This window comes from Arctopsyche grandis, chromosome 1 (assembly GCF_051622035.1).
Source record: "Arctopsyche grandis isolate Sample6627 chromosome 1, ASM5162203v2, whole genome shotgun sequence".
In the NCBI taxonomy this organism is placed as follows: Eukaryota; Metazoa; Arthropoda; class Insecta; order Trichoptera; family Hydropsychidae; genus Arctopsyche; species Arctopsyche grandis.
In genome coordinates this window covers 25,743,484-25,767,019 of record NC_135355.1, presented here as the reverse complement: position 1 = coordinate 25,767,019, position 23,536 = coordinate 25,743,484, and the positions used below count along the sequence as shown (strand labels likewise).

At 32.9% G+C, this 23,536-nt stretch overlaps 1 protein-coding gene across 4 annotated transcripts in view; it reads left to right on the top strand.

The window, feature by feature from the left end:
* The window catches only part of LOC143918683 (uncharacterized), a 56,259-nt gene extending 40,259 nt beyond the window's left edge, over window positions 1–16,000 (top strand). The window contains exons 1-11 of one of the 4 annotated variants that reach the window (XM_077440668.1): window positions 4,519–4,805; window positions 10,227–10,260; window positions 10,355–10,417; window positions 10,572–10,666; window positions 10,744–11,243; window positions 11,375–12,802; window positions 12,877–13,010; window positions 13,084–13,353; window positions 13,434–13,530; window positions 13,738–14,047; window positions 14,122–16,000. In XM_077440668.1, the coding sequence (XP_077296794.1) occupies window positions 4,781–4,805; window positions 10,227–10,260; window positions 10,355–10,417; window positions 10,572–10,666; window positions 10,744–11,243; window positions 11,375–12,802; window positions 12,877–13,010; window positions 13,084–13,353; window positions 13,434–13,530; window positions 13,738–14,047; window positions 14,122–14,246 (3,081 nt within the window). In that variant the 5' untranslated portion in view covers window positions 4,519–4,780 and the 3' untranslated portion in view covers window positions 14,247–16,000. Of the gene's footprint in view, window positions 1–4,496; window positions 4,806–9,924; window positions 10,018–10,226; window positions 10,261–10,354; window positions 10,418–10,571; window positions 10,667–10,743; window positions 11,244–11,374; window positions 12,803–12,876; window positions 13,011–13,083; window positions 13,354–13,433; window positions 13,531–13,737; window positions 14,048–14,121 lie in introns of those variants that run through there. The other 3 variants (XM_077440688.1, XM_077440660.1, XM_077440678.1) reach the window with 3 other exon arrangements.
* Window positions 16,001–23,536: the final 7,536 nt, after the last annotated feature.

The following is a 23,536-nucleotide window of genomic DNA, read 5'->3' as shown; positions in this document are numbered from 1 at the left end:
TTGTACATATTTAGTTTTGAATAGTAGTTTATTATTAATTTTTTTTTGATTGGATAGTATTTTTTTTAAGAGTAGTTGATTGCATATATTTTTATTTTGATTCGGTTAAATGTATGTCCGGGGTGGTCAATTTTAAGGTGTATTGGTACGGCGGACTATAAGTTAAAAATTAATAAAATTACATATGTAAACAGTATAATAAATGGCAATCACGATCATATTAAAGTAGTTGCAACTTGTCTTCGTCAATTGTCCATGTAGCAGTAGTAGTACATAAAATTGTTTCTTGCGAGTGCATCATGTCTTCGACGTGAAGCGTTTCGAATATAGCTGATATGAATTTTATAAATGTACTATGCATAGTCTAATCAAATTCTTCTTTTAATACTACTCCAGCCCACATGTGTGTGAAATTTTGGCCAAACTTGTACATATGCATGTGTATACATGTATATAAACTTATTTATTATACTTATATAAATTTGAAATTAAAATGAATTTGGCAGTATTTTGTGATTAATAGAGACTAGGTACCAGGTAAATTCAACAGGAAAATCAGATGAATTGGCAAACTGAAGCTTTGACTTGAGTCACAAATATCCAAATCTGACCAGCAGTTCCACAGAAATATTTTAAATTATTCAATTTTCACTATATATAAAAGCTTGGAGCGCTAAGACATTTCTATATTGACAATTTAAAAGTTAAAAGTTACCTGTACGTACAACACCTGTTGGCTGGTGGAAGAAGTTGTCCACACACTCGGACTTGGCCGTAACACATCGATAAACGCGCTGAGCATTTCAATATTTTTAAACTATATTAAACATCACAATAGATGATAAAATAGTAGAAGTAGTCGATATTTATTTATATTTAGGAAAAATAATAGACATGTCCCGTAGTAATGAAGAAAAAAAGCAATTTAGAATGGAGTGCATTTGAACGAATGAATGCGTTTTTGAATAAAAAATTTCATTTTGCCTCAAGAAAAAGATCTTCGATCAATGCTTTTCTACAGTGATGACGTATGGATTTGAAACTTGGACATTGAATACCAAAATGCTGCACAAAGTCCAATGCACTCAATGAAGTATGGGACGCTGTATGCCTGGCATAACGGAGATGGAAGTGGACATGATGGAAAGACAGGAAGTGGAATACGTGGGTGAGAAGTATGACAAGGGTAATGGCTATAGTGGATAGAGTGAAGATATTGAAATGGCAATGGGCGGACCACGTGGCTAGGAGAATGGACGAAAGGTGGACAAAAAGGTACCCGAGAGAATGCATAAGGTTAAAATGAGAATGCATTAGGAAATTGTGTGGGGTGAGATGGATGAGAGTTGCGCAAAACATAGACGAGTGGAAGCGTGTTGGAGAGACCTTCATCCAGCAGTGGATGGTGAATGTCTGTAGATGATTATTTAATCTATTAGTGAATTGAACATGAACAAATTTTACATGTGTCAAATTATTTTATTGAAACTAACTTAGTATTATAATTTAATATGTGAGGATGTGTGTAAGTGGCGCGCATGTCTTCTGAAAAACCAAATGTCATTTCGTCGATCTGACGGAAGATTTTGATTTCAAATTATTTCCTTGATAATAAAATTTCTCTAGCGCCATGTCGGAGACAATTGTACTGTTAGCTAACTTCCTTATATTAGTTCTGGTCAGCAGCAGTATGATTCTTTTCAGTCGAGATCAATCGAACCGGGGCTCAAACCCGAAACTTTTCAGTCCAAAAGTATGGAAAGCTGTATGCTCGTTGTAACGAGGGGATATATGAAACGGTATACATGAGTAATAAGTATGACACGAGTAGTTAATATAGTGCAGAGAGTAAAGAGATTGGAATGGTAATGGGCCGGGCACGCTTGAAGAATGGACGAAAGATGTGCTCGAATGGTATCCGAAAGAGTTCAAAAGTGTGCATGGAACACCACAAGGGTGATGGATGAATAAAAGCGCAAACACACTAGATCGAACGGCATGGAAAGTTTTTTTAAGTCATTAATTCGGACGATCTTAATTTTTCGACAAGTTTCTTTAAATGTTAGAATCACCGTTATCCGACAAGCACCAGACAGACAGAACCACAGATTAACTGGATGGCTGCTTTAAACGCAGTTCTCGACTTCACGAATGATAGATTGCACATCAGATGACGAGTAACCCTTCGATGTGCACAGATGCAATTATTAAAATTGAGTTGGATCTTTCTGGCAAGTTTAATAAGGCAAAATTCGGAATTAAAGTATCAGAAGCACAGAACGTATACAGTGTAGGTATGTCGGGACTTCGGGTAGATTTCGCTTAGTGTAAGTGCGAGCAGTGCGCACGCATAAGGTACACGTGTTGCACTGCTCACACTAAGTGAAATCTGTGGTTCAGTTCGTCTGGCGATTGTCGATCGTTTGCACCAAACCCATTTTTTTTTAAATATGTAGTTTTGCACAATTAAAAAAAAACACCCAAAAAAGCACCCAGGTCAAAACGCAGTTTTTGGAGTGTATTTCATCCTAGGTTTGACACTGATTCCCAAATTTTGAAGAAATGTAGGAGAAACTTCTTGAAATAATAAGATCGTACGAATTAACACTAACGATACGCCCATCGCAGCTGAATTTTAAAATCTCGAATCGTTTTGTGGAAAAATGTTGGGAGTCGGAATTGCGTTTTTTATTTATTTTTAGACTCCAGCCCCGATAACTAGACCGACGTTGACTTGGTGCTCTTTCGATAACAATAGGCCTTTATATTAGTTAACAAAGCAAGAGACCAAAAAAGCATGGTTGACGATAAGCATGATCTCTTGCTTTGTGGGACAATAGTGAGATTTCGGGCTGATTTTGTTCAGTTGTTTGTTAAGCTCTGTAGCAGTAGGATCTCATTGAAATAGGCTCTACTAGTGAAATTGTGTGGTAGTATTAGTTCGACAAAGTCCGAACATCTGTATGTGCACGTGCTAGATGTTCGGACCAGCCTCACTCATTGAAAAACAGGGCCGTACACCGTATTCTTTTTTAAAACTAATTATTACTTTATCTACATTGAAGTAGTATGCATAGAATTGCTCTCAGCCCCTAAAAATGTTGCCACAAAAAATCCGTGTGCCAGGAGATGTCAGCTGTTTTGTCCAGTTGTTGTAACTTACAACTTGTAAGGGACGATCACTTCCACGAATTTTATAAATTATAACCATTGATGTATAATGTATAGAATAGTCATTCCTAACAAATGTATCGCTTAAAAGCGAGCCATCGAAGAGAGATACGGAAAGTCAGAAGAGAGACAAAAGAGTGAGGAAAAAAAATTATAACTTATAATTCAATTCTGACTCCAACTTGAACGAATTTAGTAAGGTAAACTTTTCTTGCCGACGTATAAAATTGTTAGTGATGAAAATAATAACGATATTTAAAATATAAAAAAAATTAAAGGATTTAAAAAATCACTAAAAATTGACATGTAACTAAATTATTGGAATTACTAGTGTACTTCCTGATGACATATCATCGCATGGGTGTAGGCATATTAAGTTATTAAATAAAAAAAATTAAAAGAAATGTGTCATCGGTCATGAGTTTCGATCCCTCACGCGGTCCAATTCTTTTCAAATGTCTTTTAAATTTTTTTCAATTTAATATTTATATTTAATTGTTTAATGTGAAAAACAATGGTACTTCAGTTTGATCATTTTAATCATACTTTCAATTTTATCTGCAACATTAAAGATCATTATCGAGTTGTTCTCAAGTTTCAAATTCAAGTTATTTATTTATTGGAGCGCTAACGCGGTTAATTTAAAAATGCACTCCAATATCTATGCCGGATCTGAAGAAAACCTATCGATTGCCAGATTTTCGATCATCAACTGTACATATTGACGTCGGCGATGACTAATTATGATAATGTTAATTAATTATATAAAAAAATATCTCAATTTTTATGATTGTAAAATCATTCATTCCTGCATGTCCGCCATTACTGATTTTGTTTCGCGTACCACTAAGTGGTACGCATACCACAGGTTGGGAACCGCTGATATATATGTGCTGACTGCTGATATATACATATGTGTGTGTATGACTTTCATACACAAACAAAACAATTTAAAAAAAAAAGAAGACAGGAAATAATCTGTTTTGTCTACAACACATAAAAAATCGTGCAATTCATAGGTTTCATTTATAATGTAATTTAAATTCATGATTTTTATAAATTCTAAATTAATAGTGGATTTACTTCAATAAAATTGAAGACTCAAGTTGGCACATAGCGTGATAAATAAAATATTAAAAAAAAAGAGTCGGAGTCCGTTGATTTTTTTACTAACTTTTTTTATGACTACGACTCGGCTCGAAATGCTCCAACTCCGACTCCACAGCTCTGAAAATATATATAAAATATAAGTTTCGAGAGGTTAATCTTTTTTTTTTGTATCATTATTAATTAGACCAAATCTTTGAAACGATACACAGTTTGACACGACTGATTCATAGTTCACACGAGTATTGCATGTCAATATCGATCGTATCGCACGCATTCATAGCCGACAGTGTATATATTATACATATATGTATTATACGTAGGTACAGTTTAGTGTGCACGTGGTAGTGTGTATTGCGCTTAACAAAAAAAAAAAAAAAAAACAAAAAAAAACTAAAGAAGCACACTTCCATGTTATGTATTGTGTGATGGCGATGCACGCTAGGATTTAGTACGCGCGAGGCACTCGCCTCTACAAGTCGTGTGCGTCATCATCGTTGCGATGATTCTGCTGATGAATCGAGAAGGTGCCTCCCCCCTCTATACTTTGTATATATATATTTGTAAACTCCCACAGTTTGACGAGCGCAGACCTCCGCTTTTGTTTACGACGCGATGACAAAAACATCGGTCCGCGACTACTGCAGCTTCTCAACTATTGTTTATTATAGAATTAGATAGATGATTCGTCTATTGGCTTTGTCGCGTGACGTAATTTCGATATATGTATACTTTTTTGGCGGGATTTGGTCTCGTGTGCGTTGTTGCATTTGCGATGTGCGTTCTCGGTCGAAAATAGGGCCCCCTACGATCTAAGATGTCACGGTTCAGCGGCAGGTTCTTGACCCAAAGTTGTGCTCGCGTTGACGGCTGTGCTACCGGCAGATGGTATGTCTTCCCGACAGGTGATTCGCTGTTTGGTCCTCGTTGAGCTACGTTCTTTCTAGAAGAAGTCTTCGGTCTGGCAATTTCCCGGCGGGTCGTCTTTGAAAGCGGATGATCTGATGGGTTAATGCGATAGGTGTTGAGATATTCGACTAAATCGGTTTGTGATGGAAGCCTGCTGCAGATTCTTTTTCATACTTTTTTGTTTTTTGGCAATGTGCGGAAACATCCTAATTAAGGTTTTTTTATGTAAAATTATTCCATTTATATGATGAGGTGAATTGTACAAAATAAACTGCTTAAATTAAAAAAAAAACCTTCAAAAATCGGTATAATTTACAATTTTTCACAAGCTTGAACGTACAAAGTTTTTTTAAATTAATATATATATATATATATATATATATATATATATATATATATATATATATATATATATATATATATATATATATATATATATATATATATATATATATATATATATTTTCGTCTTCCACATGATACAGAGCAATTTTACAATATTTCACTTCGCTCATTGGTCTGACAACATATATATACTAATGTTGTACCCAGAGAAATGTTTTATTAATAGAAGTGGCTTTAGGCGTCATATTTTTGTCAAGTGACGATTGTCCACACACAATCCTAAATAATTTTAGCATCAGGCGTATTTGATGCTTGGTGCTCGACGTATGTCCGATAAAAACCTCTCTGTTTGTTTATATTACTCGCAAGATGGACAAGCATCGGTAAAATTTGCACAATGCATTCAAAGACATACAATAAACAAAATGGGATATATTTTTATAAGTAAATTGATACAATTGTATTCCGTGCGTTGTAGCGTATTTATAGAGACGTACCGTGTAATATTGACAGCAATTATTTATTCGTAAGGGCCCTTCAATTATTGTTACATTTCTCTGGTTGTACCCGATCACATATCATCGCATGGGTGTTGGCATATGAAGTTGTTAAATAAAAAAAAATTAAAAGAAATGTGTCGGTTTGATCTGCACGCGGTCGAATTTTTTTTGAAATACCTTTTAAATATATTTAATTTTATATTTATATTTATATTTATATTTATATGGTAAAAACTACCTAACTACTTACATATAAACAACATAAAACGCGGATAGAAAAAAGAATGAATGAATTAAATAAATGTACAATAGATGGCGGTACATTCTCTGCCAAGCGGAAAGATTGCCATCGATTAGTATATATATATAGTTTTTTTTCTTTTGTTATTATATCTTTGTATATACGTCTTAGCTGTGATGTACATAAGCATGTCGAATCGAAACGACTAATTATAGTACTGCGAGCGTTATCTTAGACAGGCAGACACACAGACAGAATAGCGATATTATATATTTGATTATATCCTACATTCCTCCGATAGTTTTGAAACTTTGCCATTTTGCGCGGTTTGGTTAACAATATATATTCAAATCAATTCCGCCAATACGATGGTGAAAAATAATCGTAATAGACACGTTTAAAAATATAATAATTTTGACGTTTTATGGTAAGTACACTTATATATTTTCCTTTACGCCACCCTCTCGTTTTGTCAGATTTTAATTGTTTTCAACTCGAGGTGTTTCCTAATTCAAAAATTCGCTGTTTTTTTATTTTTCGATTTACCCTAATATATACACATCTATACGCACTTACAGATATTATCATGTTTCACATCGCCAACAGTATATGGAAATAGAATCATTTGTATATGGAAATAGAATCTTTTGTCAATAGTCAATGGGAATGTTAGCACAAATCATCAATAGGAAGTGTGGTTTTTAAACGGAGTATCTTTTCGTTCATCTTAAATGATTTTTATTATTTTTCAGACCTGGGCTATTGGTAATTTTAGATACTATTCATATTTATTATGTTAATATTTTTTTGACTAGCTGAATAAATAAGCCGCTGACCTTTGTATTCTGGAAAAAATTAAGTTGGGTTCAAAAGTCTGTCACAATTTACTTAAACTTATTATAACTGATTCATTTTCCTACTTATCATTTTTTATCATGAATTTACCTTCTACCAAGTGTGTGTCTTGTTTGAAATAACGACGACTTAAAAATGTTACCACAAATCATTTTAGACCACACGTTAAAGGTTGCTCTAATTTGGTATTGTATTGTTTTTAATTTACATGTTTTTATGTAACAAAGACTCGTAACGCGTGACTTTTGTCTACATACATATTTATAAAACCAAAGCATGGGATGGCTCGGTTCTTACGACGTATTTTAGTTGTTAAGTAACAAAAACGTATCTCATTTGTTCAAAGTACTACGCGATTTCGCATATTTTTACAGCTCGATGGATGGGTAATTGTTGATAAGCAGGACGCTCACATTCGATAGCACAGATTAGAACAGCGATGGCTAAAAGACGGCACGCGTCAGTCTTAGCACACCAGGAATTTTTATTCAACGTATAATTTACAACAGATCTAATTTGTATTATGGTCATTTCGATTTTATTTTTGCACGTTAAACAAATTGTATTTTTGCCATCTCTGGATTAGTAGTTACATACCTAGTATGTAAATTCACGGTATGAATTGATAATAGGTGAACACGCTCGCGTTGATATGCACGTATGTATTCACAAAGTAAATAATATGCGAATCTGTATGCAAGACTCGTTGCGCTCATTGTAAAATTACAACTGTTTGTTTTTCATTTTTATCAATTTAAAATATATGTACGTAATACGTGGCTTAAAATCGTAACTTTAGCTCATTGTCACCTTGACCTCGATTGTTATAATTATGGATTGTATTTTTTTTTTGTATTGGTTTGTATTTGTCGCACCCTTCTTTGCTTCCTGAATTGCATTGAGGTTATCGATTTGATGCGTAATGGACGCCTGTTGTTTACCCATCCGTTTTAGAAGGGAGTACGCTTTGACCTATCCTAGATGGGGGTTGATCGGTTGTCGCTTACCCCCTAATTGTGCCTTGGCGACTCCCATGCACGAGGGGATGCCACAATCTCTAAAATAATAATAACAGGGTGACGCATTAAGGCAGGCTGGTGGTGGGTCAGAGAAATATTTAATTTAATATATTAGTATTATGGTTAATTTAACACTAACATGTGCACGTGTGGTGGATGTCTAATAAATTTTTATTGTGATTTAAAGATTTCAGATTCAGGTTTTATTTTGTTTTAATTGTATATGTTTGTTATGGCAACTAGAGAAAGTTTTCATATGAAAATTAATTGTGTTTCTCCTTATTTTGATATTTGTCGGAATCCTATTTGCGGAACCACATACATAAGTTCTTTTCTCTTCTCATTGTATTGATTTGCGTCTTTCCCACATGTTTCCGATATTCTTATCCTTGGCTTTATATAGCCAGACATCAACACCTGCAAATCAAATTGAAATGTCTTCAAATTGGGCCCTTGTGAAAAATCAATTCTCTTTAAATGAACTCTCCGTTTCTATACTAAGTCTCGTCGGCTTGGTACTAGGATCGTCATAGTAACCTTTCCAGAAACATTTTCCAATATCTCTACTATATTACAACATATCTCGTTATTTATCTTAACTTATCTTATTATTTTAAATAAAATAATTATAGAATTTAAAAGGTTTTACATACATATGCATCATAGCTGTAATAAAACATAAAATTATTCATTTTATTCAAAATTGATGACACATTACATTCGAGTATAGAAACGAAGAGTTAATTTAACGAGAATAAGTGAAACCAGGCCCACTGCTTCAAATCTACCTGAAAAGAATATTGCCATCTTTTCTCAGGAAGACCCGTTGAGTGATGCTCGTCAATTGGACATGTGTGATTAAATTTTCAGGGCATAACCTAGTGGAGATATCTTTCATCTGCCTATACCACTTTATTTTCAAGAAATTTAACGCTTATCTTGTTGGCAAGCGAAGAAGACTTGGTTTGCAATCAACCGTCAGAGTTTTCCCGTTTATATACCCAAATTCAGTGGTCTTATTTGCGATTGCAAGTTCTTCAATTCAATTGAATTATCCAGTCTCAGCAGTTCAAACGCAGATAAGAATACACGGAACGCAAATTTAAGTATTGAAATTCCAATGTATGTATCATATTTCTTTATACATCTTCGATTTAATTTTTGATATTGTATTTTAGCTTCATTCATTATAATGTTATAGATATTGTTTCTCTAAATATGGCAGAATGGCCATTTGAAACTCTGCCCGGGAATGACACTACCATCAGACGTCTGGGCTAGTTCAATAGGATAATGTTCTATGTTCATATATGGACCGTTTGGGAAATTGTCTGGTCTCATTGGTTAATCGATAAATCGGACCCTTCCGCGTTCCTTTCGAAGGAGCTCGAAACATTCTACAATGTAATGGTGTGAAATGGTGACTATCCATCTGTCGTTTTATACTTTTTTGATCATTGAGAGAAAATGCTCGAGGGAGATTCTTCAAGGTTGCGTCGTCACAATTCTGCTCGTCGGAAGTGTATGACGATTGTTTTCTTTTGCGTCATGACAAAGTAAGTATGATGCGTGACGAATTCGAATCATCCTCTTTCGACATGGATGGTGTTAATTGTCAAATTGATTGGAATCGAAGACGGTGTTTGACATACGTATTATATTATTTGTTTTTGAAAGAGTTGGTTAGTAAATGTAGAAGTTGAAATAGTTTAAGTATGACGGATTTTGCCGACTGCACAACAATAATAATGGTTGTTGGTAGGTTTTGTGAAGGCGCGAACCTTCTAACGTGACACCTGTCGTTGAATGTAGGCTTCGTTCTTTTCACCTGCTTGCTGGTTTTTCGAGGGCAATTTAATTTGCCTCACAGGTTCATATGTTCAATTTCCTTTATTGTTTTTTTTTAAATGTTTTTTTTATAACATCAGGATACATATTTATTTGTTGTTTTCTTGTTGATATGATAAAATGGAGCTTATCAGGTTTTATTGTCTTATTTTTTAAGTATGTAAATAATCTAAACTGATTTATGTTTTTTCTTTCCTCGTATTAAAATGTATTTTTTTAAAACTTTTGCAGATTTGGACAGGCATAGTAATCCTAGGTTATCAGCGTAAGTACTATTTTTCGTTTTATATGCATATCTATCTTTCCCCAGTCAGTCTTTTTTTAAAAATCAAATCATTTATTTTATTTTATTTTCGTAGGGATCTTGAAAGAGATTTGAGTTTGACTGATAGTGAAGATGAATCTCGTAAAAGAATGCACAGGTTATTATTTTTATTAACAAAGAAGATGCTCACTAAGATACAGTCACTTTTGATTAGCTTTTCACAAAATTAAACGTCCCCTATTTTTAGTTATTTTTTAATATTCACGTAAACTCCAATTGACAGTGAATTATTATTATTTTTATTGTTACAGTGTTATAGCCACTTCTCCAGCAGGAGTTAGTTCTTCTGAAAGTGAATCGTCTGATTCAGATACGGATTCTTCCAGTGATGATTCTAAACCTAATGGTGGATAAAAAAATGTGACTTTATATTGTATGTGTGTGTGTGTGGGTGTTTGTTTTAATCCAATATTTAATTTTTAGCGCCCCATGTACCTATTCCATCACCACCACCTGAAAATGAAGAAACACCGGAAGTAGTGGAAGGACCTGGTGAAACGTCCGCTATTCCTCCCCAACATCGTTCTTCTTGGAGTCTAAGAAATTTTGCGCCACCTTCGATCGGTGCTCAGGCTAATGCCCAATCTTTGAGTCCTAGAAGTAACAATAGTCATTCGAGTCCTATTAGTAATAGCAAACACAGCCCTAGAAGCACAAGATCCAGTCCGAATCGCAGTGTAAAAAATAGTCCAAGAGTCAGTAGTCGATTGAGTCCAAGAATCAATAGATCCAGCCCTAGATGTGCCAAAAGCCCTAGGAATAGTCGAATTGCAGACATTAAAATTAATATCTCTTCAACTGCTCCTGGTTCTAACACAAGTACATCAAGTAATACAAGTGGGAATACTGTTGAGAGTGACAGTTGTTCTGACTCCACCAAAGAAGTTGAAAATGTTCTCGCAGAAGCTAAGGGAAAGGGCGAAGTAAGTATATTCTCTATATTTTTTTGTTTGTTTTCTGTTTTTTTTTTATTAAATGTGTTTTTTACAACTTTTATTTCCTTTTTCATTATTTTTATAAGTACATATTTAATAAATATTTTTTTTGTTTCTAGACTTTGCTTTCGGACCTTTCTGATTCAGATGACAGTTCTGACAATGATGTGAGACATTCAATTTCTGCTGATGTGGCCGGTTCGACTTCGGAGAGAAGCAATGGTGTAAGCCGAGTAAATAATCGGGTCGTCTCTCGTAAATCACCAAGAACACCAGCTAGACCTCGTCCTCCATCATCTCCAAGCGCTTCTGAAGATGAAGCTCCTAGACCACCTCGTCCAGATCCTGAAAAACGCAAAGGTCGTGGTCGTCCTCGTAAATTGCGTACTGAAGAAGAATCTGTTAAAAAGAGACGTGGTCGACCACCTAAGCAAAAATTGCCGCCCGCTCCAGTACGTTTACCACCATCTTCCAGTGATGAAGAAAATTCTCACTCCAGTCCTCCAGCTCCAACCCGATGGAATAGTGATAGTGAAGTGGAATGTTCAAACGTGGCAACAGATAAAAAGAAAAAGGACACATTACGAAAGTTATTTTGTCCAATAGGAGGTGGTAAAGGTGGGGGCAAGGGTGGTGCCAAAGGAGGGAAGGGTAAGGGCCAGGTGATGATAATTGAGGCTCATTCCTTAGAACACGATAAAGATGAAGATATTCTACAAAGGAGGCTAAAGGAAGATGAGAGCTACAGGCGGTTAAAAGAAGATGAGAGTTTTAGGAGGTTTAAGGAAGAGGAACCCCAACGTAGATTAAAAGAGGAAGAGCTTTTACAGCGTAAATTGAAAGAGGAAGAAGCTTTACAAAAAAAGAAAGAAGATGAATTACGTAAACAGAGGGAAGAAGAATTGTTAAGACGGTCAAGAGAGGAAGAAAATCTACGACGTAAAAGGGATGAAGAGGCTATGCAAAGGAAACTCAAAGAGGAAGCAATCATTCAAAGGAGAAAAGAAGAGGAAGCACTGCAAAGGCGGCTTAAAGATGAAGATAATCTCAGAAGGAAAACACAAGATGAGGAAAAGAGACGAGATGAAGAAAAGAGGAGAGATGAGGATGAAAGACGGAAAGCAAAGGAAGAAGAAATTCAAAAAAGACGCTTTCACGAAGAAGAACTTCAGAGAAGACTGAAGAATGAGGAATTAGTTAGAAAGATGAAAGAGGAAGATATTTTACATAGACGGTTTAAAGATGACGTGTTGCAGAGGAAATTAAAAGAAAGTGAATTTTCACCTCGAATAATAAAGGATGAAGATGTACTTCAAAGAAGAATATGGGAAGATGAGGCAAATCAAATGCGACACAAAGTGGATGATATTGTAGAAGTAGTCCCAGGTCTTAATATAACTGACCCTTCTCGGATGATGGTTCATGTGGAGTTATGGAAATTGAGTTCTGAGTGCATCGGTCGTTTAGGGAGGTTACCACATTCTCGTAAAAGACCATCTGTTCCTCCACCTGCACCTCCTGATAAGAGATTGAAATTAAGTAGACAAGTAGGTGTCATTTTGTCCTCGGTATATTTTTGTTAATTGAGAATATTTATCTAAAATCTATTTTATAATTTTAGAATCCAGAAAATACCCCTACCAATCATGAGCGAGTGGAAATCGGCGAACTACCTAGAAGTTGTATGACACAACCATTAGTGTATTATTCTTATTTAGAAAAAGGTTATCAAGATTGCTCTTCGGACGAAGAAGGGTATGTTTAATTTTCGGAGTTCATCTCAAGTATTTATAATATATTCTTATAGTTTGCATGTTATTCGTTACAGAAGGGACCACAATTACTATTTATCTGAAGCAAAAAGATTAAGGGCTCTTGCGGAGAAAGAATCAGATCAGCTAGGTCGAATAATGCTCTATCAGGAGAGTGTATTATGTTTTGTTCTCACTGGCCGAGTGCTTGAATTGGAGTACGATACCAAAAAAGCGTTTACAATGTATCGAGAGACACTAGAATACGTTAAATCTATCAATTCTTTACCTGCGCGTTGCAGAGCGTCACCTTATTCTACTACTTTTACGAAGTTGGATATACTAAGGTAGTGTCATATTTTATTTTTAAATGTGATGTACATATGTACATAATGTCATCTGATCTAAATGTTATTTTTTATCACAGTTATCGTTGTCAAGCTTTACTATGCCTGCGAATGTTTAAAATGTACAAAAGGGAAGTGAAAGAGTACAATAAAATACTTCAAGAGTATCATCAAAAGGTGAGTGGCCATTTTCAATTTATTATATACTACTTGTTTCACCCGGCTTCGCTCAGTATTTGTAATATAAACAGCTTAAACATGGCGAATCTAATAGTGAATATTCGTTTGGTTTTTTTTATTAAATTTATTTGAATCAAAAAAAATATACACAACCATATTGTTTGCGCGAATATGTATAATGAATGCAATTATTTTATTTTGTAGCAATCGACTTGCTTGGAAGCTATGGGTACGGTATCTCCTCTTTCTCCCACTCCAAGTCCTGCAGGCTCTATCGGATCTGTGGGATCTGCGGGGTCGAGTAGTAGTGGTTATGGATCATCTGGAGCACCGGCAGCAACTCCTCAACATACCCCAGGATCCACACCTGCACCTCCAGGCACTTCTACCATCACCATGCCTGCTACTATACACAACGCTACTTTCCTTTTAGTCAAATACTACACGTTTCTTAACATGGGGCACGATCTTTGGGACCAGGCTGACTCTTTGATTAGAGAGAATCATTGGACAGGTAGATATCGGATTGATAAATTAAATGGTTTTTCAATCGCATCGTTTGTTATATGCGAATTTGTGCTTTTTTAGATTTGTTTGTCAGCGTGGACCGAGTGTGTGGTCCATTGACGATGCACTCGTCGTTTCGTCATCTCGTAAAATACGTGCGATATGCTTTATCAATACTTAAAGCGCAGGGAAGACACAGTACGTGAGGATGGTTGCCAGCACTCGCTATGCGGTGAGTGCCCAGTTATATATAGAGAGAAGCATGCAGCTGCAACACGTATATCTCCACGCTCACATCTGACACCATGCTCTTGTGACAACTACACTGAAAGAAGATGCCGTTAATGATATAATAGAAATGAGTGTGACTTGTTATATTTATATATATATATGCATATATATACACATATACAACTCGTTATATACACATATATGTAGATATACACATACATATATAGCAAATTTGTTAATATATTATTGACATAATCTAAGTTATATGTAAATGCAATAATAATATTGTTTTATTTGTATGTTCCAATTTTTATTTTGTTCGTGGGAATAAATTGAAAATTGCAGTTTTTCTGTGGCCTTTCAAAGAATTTCGGTATGTGTAATTCGAGAATTGCATAAATTTTAAATGTAATTTGTTCATTAGTGATATATTTTATTTGCGTTGCATTGTTTTATCTTCCATTTTATTCCATAAATAATAAAATTTAGTGATTTAAAAATTGCTAATGAAAGGGCCATGTAAGTATGTATCTCTTTATAGGTAAATTTTTTTCTACTCAATGTTTGAATTATTCAAAAATAAGATTCGTCATTATTCTCAATTGAATATTTGTATGCATGTATCAATCACATTGTTTTGTCTCGCATGGCGGAACTCAATTGTAACAGTTATAATTTGTATGAAATACATACAGAGCTATTGATATTTATTTAATTGATATACTACGTATATTTAAACCAAAATTAGAATATTTTTTATTATCAAATTGTCTTTTTTTAAAATACAAATTCAGTGAATGTTCCGGCTCGTAGTCTTTGCTGGAAAATCTCTTCGTCCCGAGGAGTCGGGTGGGCGGCTCCTCATGACTGATACGACTTAGTGATTACATTTTAAATTGGTTACAATTGTGTTCTGCACATATTTTTAAATCAAACGTTGGCATGTTTAATTATTGCATTTGGGGTTATATGTGGATATGTGTCTTTTTTTTTAATATTTTGTCTGAAACGCATTGCTTGGAAAACGAGAAGTGATCGTATGAATTTATTTTTATATGATTGAAACAGTGTGATATGTTATTTATTTTAATTTAATGCATAAATGGAACGTGTTGTTAACACAAATAGCTCTAGTTTATATTGTTATATTATATTTTTATCTGTTGATTTTTTACATCGTTCAACTAAGTGTCGCGATGACATTCTCTATGCTCATATATACGTACATATATCGTTTAATAATGCTTTAATGTTACTACATAGATTGTGCTCTTTATATTAAATAAATATATACTGCAGTTGAATGTTCCGAATGTTCAATTATTAGTTAATTTATGTCCCGGGATGAATTGTTGCCAAAATATTTGTGATTTTTCCCATCTCAATAGTAAATGCCGTTATATTTTTCTCGTAAAGATTTTTGTAACATTCAATAAAACGTTACATTGATGCTAGACAATTCGAAAGGTTGTCTACGTATGATATAAATAAGTGGAAGTACAAATATCTCTGCATTTTCCCACATTATGTATTTTCATCAGAATCTACTTAATATTTATTTTAAAAATTTATACCTTTTTTTTATTTTTTTTTTATTTGCTTAAAGCAAGGACCATATCACTGGCCAAAGCTATATTTCCTATTTCCACCATTTGAAGTTTATTGTAATTTATTTTGTTCATTAAACCTCGTTAATGAAGTTGATTAGCTTTGTTGTATTTATTTTGCTAATAAAAATATGAAAATTGTATTTTTTCCTTTTTTATATATATATATATATATATATATATATATATATATATATATATATATATATATATATATATATATATATATATAAAAAAAAATCAATACTAAGGATTTAATATTATTTTTTGATTGTTCAATTCGGAAAGCATTTAACTTCGGAAACTTATTAAAATAAAATCTCGTAGTTATGGCATACATAGAAGTGTAATGTTTTTTGTGCATTTGGAATTATGTGTCTATATGTGTTTTTTTTTCTTTTTGTAGATAAGGGCGATAAAAAAAACCAGTGTTTTATTATGAAATACTAGATCTTTTAAAAGTAATATTTAATAAAAATTTTAAAGAACACCTCAGATTATTACATGTGTATTAAAATGTGCATTGTTCTATGTATATAGATAAGATTTTTACAAATGGTAAAACGTTTTGATATATTTAATTCAACTTATTTAAATTGGCAGAATTACATATCTGAATACATATTGAATGTTGCATGTTTTTTTTTTTGTGTTGAAATTACGTGCCATAGGTGAAAAAATTTTTTATAATCTTTAAATAAATCTCATATCCATATGGTTAATATTTATGTTTTGAAAACCTAACCGACTGCCAAATGCAATATTTGATTGAAATTAATTTGCAATTTGATTTTGCATAAGATGATGCACAAATAATCTTTACACTGATTGTAAAAGTGGTATACTTCGTTGAAGATGCTTTAACAGCAATATGAATAATATTTTTGTATAGTTGTAATATTGAATAATAGTGAAATATATTCTGATTAGCTTAGAGTGCCTTTACACAAGCAAATGATTTAATTTGATTTTGTCTTTCGTTGACGCTCAATCAATTATAGAAGCAATCTGATGTTTTTAAAATAATATGACAAATTTTCAAATATACCAAATAATGTAATTTACAAAAATGATATGCATATTAAAAATAAGTTGGATGTTCATGTTTATTTTAAACTATACAGTATTTAGATGTTTTATACTGAAAGTGCTTTTAAAAGTCGTAAATGATCATAGATGTTTCTAAATTTACTAATATTAACTATAGTGTCTGTATTAGAGTTATTAATAAATATTGTAATAGGTTCGTTGCAATACATATAGTGTTCAGTCAGGCAAGTCTAGTTAACGACAATCAATGAAATGCTTTTCCGTTTCTAATTTCATCTGAAATGTATAGCGGGCTTATCGTAATTAGCGGTCGGCACACAGAAAGACACATTACGACAGATGCACATGTCAGTTAAGTTTTATGGAGTACGAATATTTATTAATAAAATGCAGAGTTGCCTTTTCTCATTTTGTAGGTATTATACAGAAGATAATCTCAAGTGTCGGAACACAAAATCGTGATCCATACAAATCTTTTTAGCTAATAAAGTATATAAAATATGTACATTCATAAATATACTAACGATTAATATTAATGTGTTAGATAAATTATTAATTGTGGTTTTATATTACTGATTAAAAATATTTGTATCATATATATATATATATACATACATATATGTGTATGTATGCATATACATATACATGTGTATATACATACACACATCATATATAAAAATAGGTAGATATATTTTTGTAAATATCGCTAGCAATATCTATTAAGGCAAATAATTGTAATTTGGGAACTGGTTCTTAGATATTTAGATAATGTTTACTTAAAAAAACTATACAAAAGTCACGCACTATAAAGAGAATGAAATAACATTAATATATTAAGTATATATTATATTTTCATCAGTCACACATGCTCGTGTGCCTAAATATATATATATATATATATATATATATATATATATATATATATATATATATATATATATATATATATATATATATATATATATATATATATATATATATTACACATATATATATATATATATAAATATATAGATAGAAGGAACCCTAGCCATAAAGATATTAATACAAATAATTGTGTGTATTTTATGAAGTAGAATGCTTTTCACATATACATACAATATTTAGCAATTTGTAAGTCAATATTTATAATGTTGATAAATCTCAAAATTTTATAGTGAGTACGCATTGTGTCTATATTGTACAATTCTGGTATACTGAATTTAGCCCCGGGCGGTTCTCTGTCTGCACTTTCGTTTGATTTACGACTAATTCATACCCATATTAGTTTATGAATGCATACCGTTGGTATTTCGTATGACTGACTGTCAATTTTTATATGCAGTTAATTTTAACAGAACCGTATCTATCGATATTTTGCGTTCTGATAAAGTTAAAAAGAATGCCGACAGGAGACTGCTCGGGGGTTTTCCATTTTAATTCAAAATGTTTGGAAATTTATATGAAAGCATATCAAAATTTATCACTGACATTGCATTATTGAAATGAATGCTTAGCCTTATTATTGCGAAAAGGTTTTTATTATTGACTTTTTAATAATGTTTTAGCTTAAAATTAAGTACTGACTCAGTTTTAACTTGTATACTATAAATACATATGTATGTTTATTACAGTATTTGATAAAACACATGAGCATTAAACCATTTATGTACGCCAAGCGACTCACGGGCGAGTCGCGTCGACGTCTCTTCCGAAACGTGCAATATTTAATGTTTAAAAATAGTTTTTCTTGCACCATCCATTGGCGAAATTAGTTACAATAATAATAAAAAAAAAACTTTCATTTACTAAAAATGCAACAGGTGTCATCAAAGCTGCCACTTAATTATGCCGAGAAATATGAAATATCCATAAACGCCTCCATATATGAAATATGAAATATCCATAAAATGCATCATGACGTGTCACGCATATGCATTCAAGGTCACACCAAGCCTTTCGATGCTTGTGCGAGTCAAATCATTGAACTAAATTAAAAATTGCTGGCATACAGATAAAATATTTGGCGAGTGGCAGCTACATACATACATAACTGTTTAAATATGATAATATTGAAAATATTTGGTGAGGCAGAATCTTTTCGTTCGTTTAGTGTGTTGTTTTACAAAATAAAATGACGTTTGTATGTTGTTTCGCTATTTTTGATACTTACTACTACTACTACGTACATGTGTGTGTGTATGTATAATTAATTGGCGCTAGAGAAGTTTTCCTATTACGCTGCTTTGGCACTCATTCAAATAGAGGCAATAGATATATAGTGTCTTAATTGTAAATATTTAATTTCCAAGCTTGTCGAGCACTTCCGCAATAAATAAACACCAATGTCTTAATTCCATTTTGGAACTTTCGCATGAATGTCGAAAATAGTCGTATATTTATATTTATGTGTACAAATAAATGATGATTTTATGAATATATCGTTTGCGCGGCTAACTGTCGGAAGGTTTTATACCGTTTTGAAAAATGTGATTCTCCGAGTCCTCTTCTTTTGCATTGTCCTGCTGAATCTGATTATAATATTGTTATAGACTGATTTGGGGAGAAGACGAAAGATGAGCGCGAGCGTGAATGCAACGCGTTTTGTACATACATGATGCCAAACCTGTACAGTGCTGATTACATATTGTATCCCAAGTTTTTATTTTTAGACGTGCGCATGTGACATTTCATTTTGTAAACTACTATTTAGATGTATTTAAATTTTTTTAAATTTATTTATGGCGTCTTTTCGGTAAGTTGATGTATTTATTATTCTTTTTTACAACATTGATCGATTTGACCATTACCAAATTCGCTCATTGAATTGTACTTTCATAACTATTTGTCTTGATCTATTTATTTTTTCATTGTATATTTGTTCTCGAGACAATTTTTTTTTTATTTATCATCATTACGTTTTTTTTGTATGTTGTTGAGAGTAATTTTATTTTGTCGAGATGTTTTGTTATTTCTTTTTTATGATATTAGTTCACATATAATATGTTTTAAAAAAAGGAATAAATATGCATTTGTTACCCCTTTTTGAATCGATTTGGCATCGTCCAGATAAATTGTATTCCATTGTCCGTGAGCACGGTTAATTTTTGAACATTATTTATTTCTTTTTAAGTTAATTATTATGAATGTGTATATTGCAGTTTTGCCATTCAAAAATGTGGTTTTGATTGTTGCCAATGACATTAAGAAATAATATTGTTAAAGTTTAAACTTACATAAAGGTACACCTGAAGGTTATGAATATATTTTTACATATATGAAATGAAAATTACACAAATACTATTGATAATTCTTTATTTTTAAGAAGAAAATATCCACTCTATGGATAGGATAATTACCAAACAAAAACTTTTTTGTATATTACATGATAATTATAGAATTTATTACTGAAAACATTTCTTTTAATTCCCTAATATTATATGAATACCGGCAATAAAAAAAGGACCTAATTGCCAAAAAATTCACTTGGTTTTAAGCCAGAATACCTTCAATAATATTTATATGCCAGCGACAAAGTTTAAAATATGGTCCAAGTCCCCAAAGTTGTTTTTACATATCTCCTTTACGTTTCTTTAACAGTGCATATAAAAAGCAAGACTAAAATCTTAAAAAATGGCACTTGGACCCTTTTTATTTCCGGTATTCATATATCTTTCACATTTTATACCAGAGAAATGTAATATTGATAGAAGTGGCTTTAGGGCCTCAGCACTAAGGTTGCCAACCGTCCCGAATGGCCGGGATTGTCCCGGAATTGGAATCACTGTCCTGTATCCCGGATGAATGCTTAATTGTCCCAGAAATTTTGAGGAAACTTACATTTATTTTTATTGAAATTGACATCGTGTACATAAATCCGTTGGACGTCCTTCCAACAAACATACAGTCCCAGGACAGAGTATTACGCCACCCCATTGAACCGCATTCGCGCCCATTTGTAACGGTTATAAATAATTCACAATAAGATCTTTTGGGCTAGTTTTTTTTGTAAGCTCATTCTTATTTACTACTCTATTCACCAACAAAAAATAATACAACATTATCCTTCAAAATGTCTTCAAAAATAAAAGTGAAATGAGAGAAATGAGTTTGCTCCTGAATTACGTAAAGCATATACGAGCGTTTCTGCAAAGATTTTTTATTATTTCGTTAACAACACCGTAATTTTTTTTTTACTGCAGCTTTACTATATTTTTAGGGTAAGTTGGTGAATTATTTGTAAAAAAAAATACTTGTTTTAAATTTCTTGTGAGTCTTAAATAGATTCTTTTTAAAGAGAAATGCAAGTATTATAGCATTAATAAAAACTAGAATGTTTTATAAACATAAAATCGCGACAATAGAGGGTGCAAGTTATACGACTGTTTGCAAAATAAGGAAACATCTGGAACAAAGTGGCGATTCCACTTTCTTCCAGATGTCAGACAAGCAAAATGATGACAAGATATGGGCAGAGTATTTCAAAAAGCATTTAAAATCGGTTGAGCTGATGAAAATTGTGTCTTTCATTATGTCCATCCCTGCAGTAATGCTTACCCAGAAAGAGTATTTAGTCACATGAAGTGTGTGGACGAAGGCCAGGAATAACATGAATATCGACTTAGTAAAGGCGGAATGGCAAATACGACCTCTTTTACTCTTATGTATATATTTTTTTGTATTCGAATAAAGGAACCAAATTTAACGAGGCGCGAGAGCCAGTTAAATTTTGATGACTGAACATGATGACAATCTTTTTTCTAGTAATATTTTCAGGTGCGGTTCTCCCGTTGCGTACGGTGTTTTTTTGTTGTCAAGAGACATTCTGTCGACGGACAGATCTAAATAATTTTAGCATCAGTCGTATTAGACGCTTGGTGCTCGATGTATGTCCGATAAAAACTTCTCTGTTTGTTTATATTACTCGCAAGATGGGCAAGCATCGGTAAAAATTGCACAATACATTCAAAAACACAAAATAAACAACATAGGATACAATTTTATAAGTAAATTGATCCGATTGTATTCCGTGCGATGTAGCGTATTTATAGAGACGTACCGCGTAAAATTGACAAACATTATTTATTCGAAAGGGCCTCTCTATTCTTATGACATCTCTCTGTTTTATGCTCTGTCATTGTAGCAGATATGTCCTTTCACAGTTTATGTTTGCTATCATGGCAGCTTAACTGTAAAGCGGAATAACATTAAACAGAAGATGAAGGTGTGTAGAAATAAAAAAAAGCAGAGAATTCTATAGTCAAAATCGCCATTACATAATATATTTATTTATTATATACCAGTGAGGCTTTAACATATATACCAGTGAGGCTTTACAGGTAAACCCCAATGCGCCTTCCTGGCCAATTAAAAATAATGCAGCATATTTATTATACAAGTCGCTGAATTACGAGACACTTAAAAATCCTTAATTAACGAGACATCTATGAATTGTACATTAATCATACTCAAATAGTGGTGACATAGTAGGTAGGAAGGATTTTAGCCAATTTTAATCGGGAACCGTTTCACCAATGAAATCAGAGAAATTGGCAAACTGATGGGAAACAATCGACCTGGAGTCACAAATATCCAAGTCTGATCAGCGGCACTACAGATATACTCGGACTGTAAACTCCATTTTTTTACTCATGCTTTCCAATTGTGATTTTCGTGGACTAAGCTTTTTTTTATACATACCTATACAAAAAAATTTTGAATTCAGAAAAAAAAAAAAAATTTCCATTATCTTTGGGCTACAGGTTTTCCACCTCAAATACAATACTTTCCATTTCAAATTAAATATGTATTGATTGAAATGTATGGCATTAAATTATTCAGCACTCCACAATTAATCTCAATATTTTTTGCGACTTTTATGAAAGATTAAGTAATAATCTTGAAAAAGTATGGTTAGTGTTAGACAACATCAGCATCCACCATACTCCAGAAGTGCGTGAGCTGGTTGAACGTACAAACCATTTTTTTAATTATCTTACCTCCATACTCGCCAATGATGAATCCCCTTGAAGAAGTATGTTCTAAGATTATATTAAATTAAACCCATCGATCAGATTAAATTTGGTGGAGATCATACAAGATCAAAATATTAATATTATAATTTGAAATGGAAAATATTTTATTTGAGGTAGAAAACCTTTATAAATGATTGCAAAATTTAAAATATGATTAAATTTTGACTAGGGTAACCAGCCTTCTTTTATACAAAACATATTTTCAAGTTGGAAATAAAATCTAAAATTATTCTCATCGTTTTTATGCTATGAACTAGCTGAACCCGGCATGCGTTGCAATGCCACAATAAAGCATGCAATTCCCGTTCCCGTTCCCATTTATCGGAAAAACGCAGGCAGCGAACACATTTGAAATTATTCAGGAAAGGAACAGGCTTTCCCTCCCCGTATTCTGCGCGCGCACATTAATACGGGAGGAAAAGCCTGTTCCTCTTGTTCCTGTTGTATCCTGCTCGCGCAAATTAAGTGAGTATGTACCGTTTACCATGCACCCTTTTTTTTTGATCTTTCGACTTAAGATCTTTCGATTTTCGATCTTTGCGTTTTCGGGCGTTTCACACTCGGGCCCGTCATGGAGACCGGATTTTTATATAC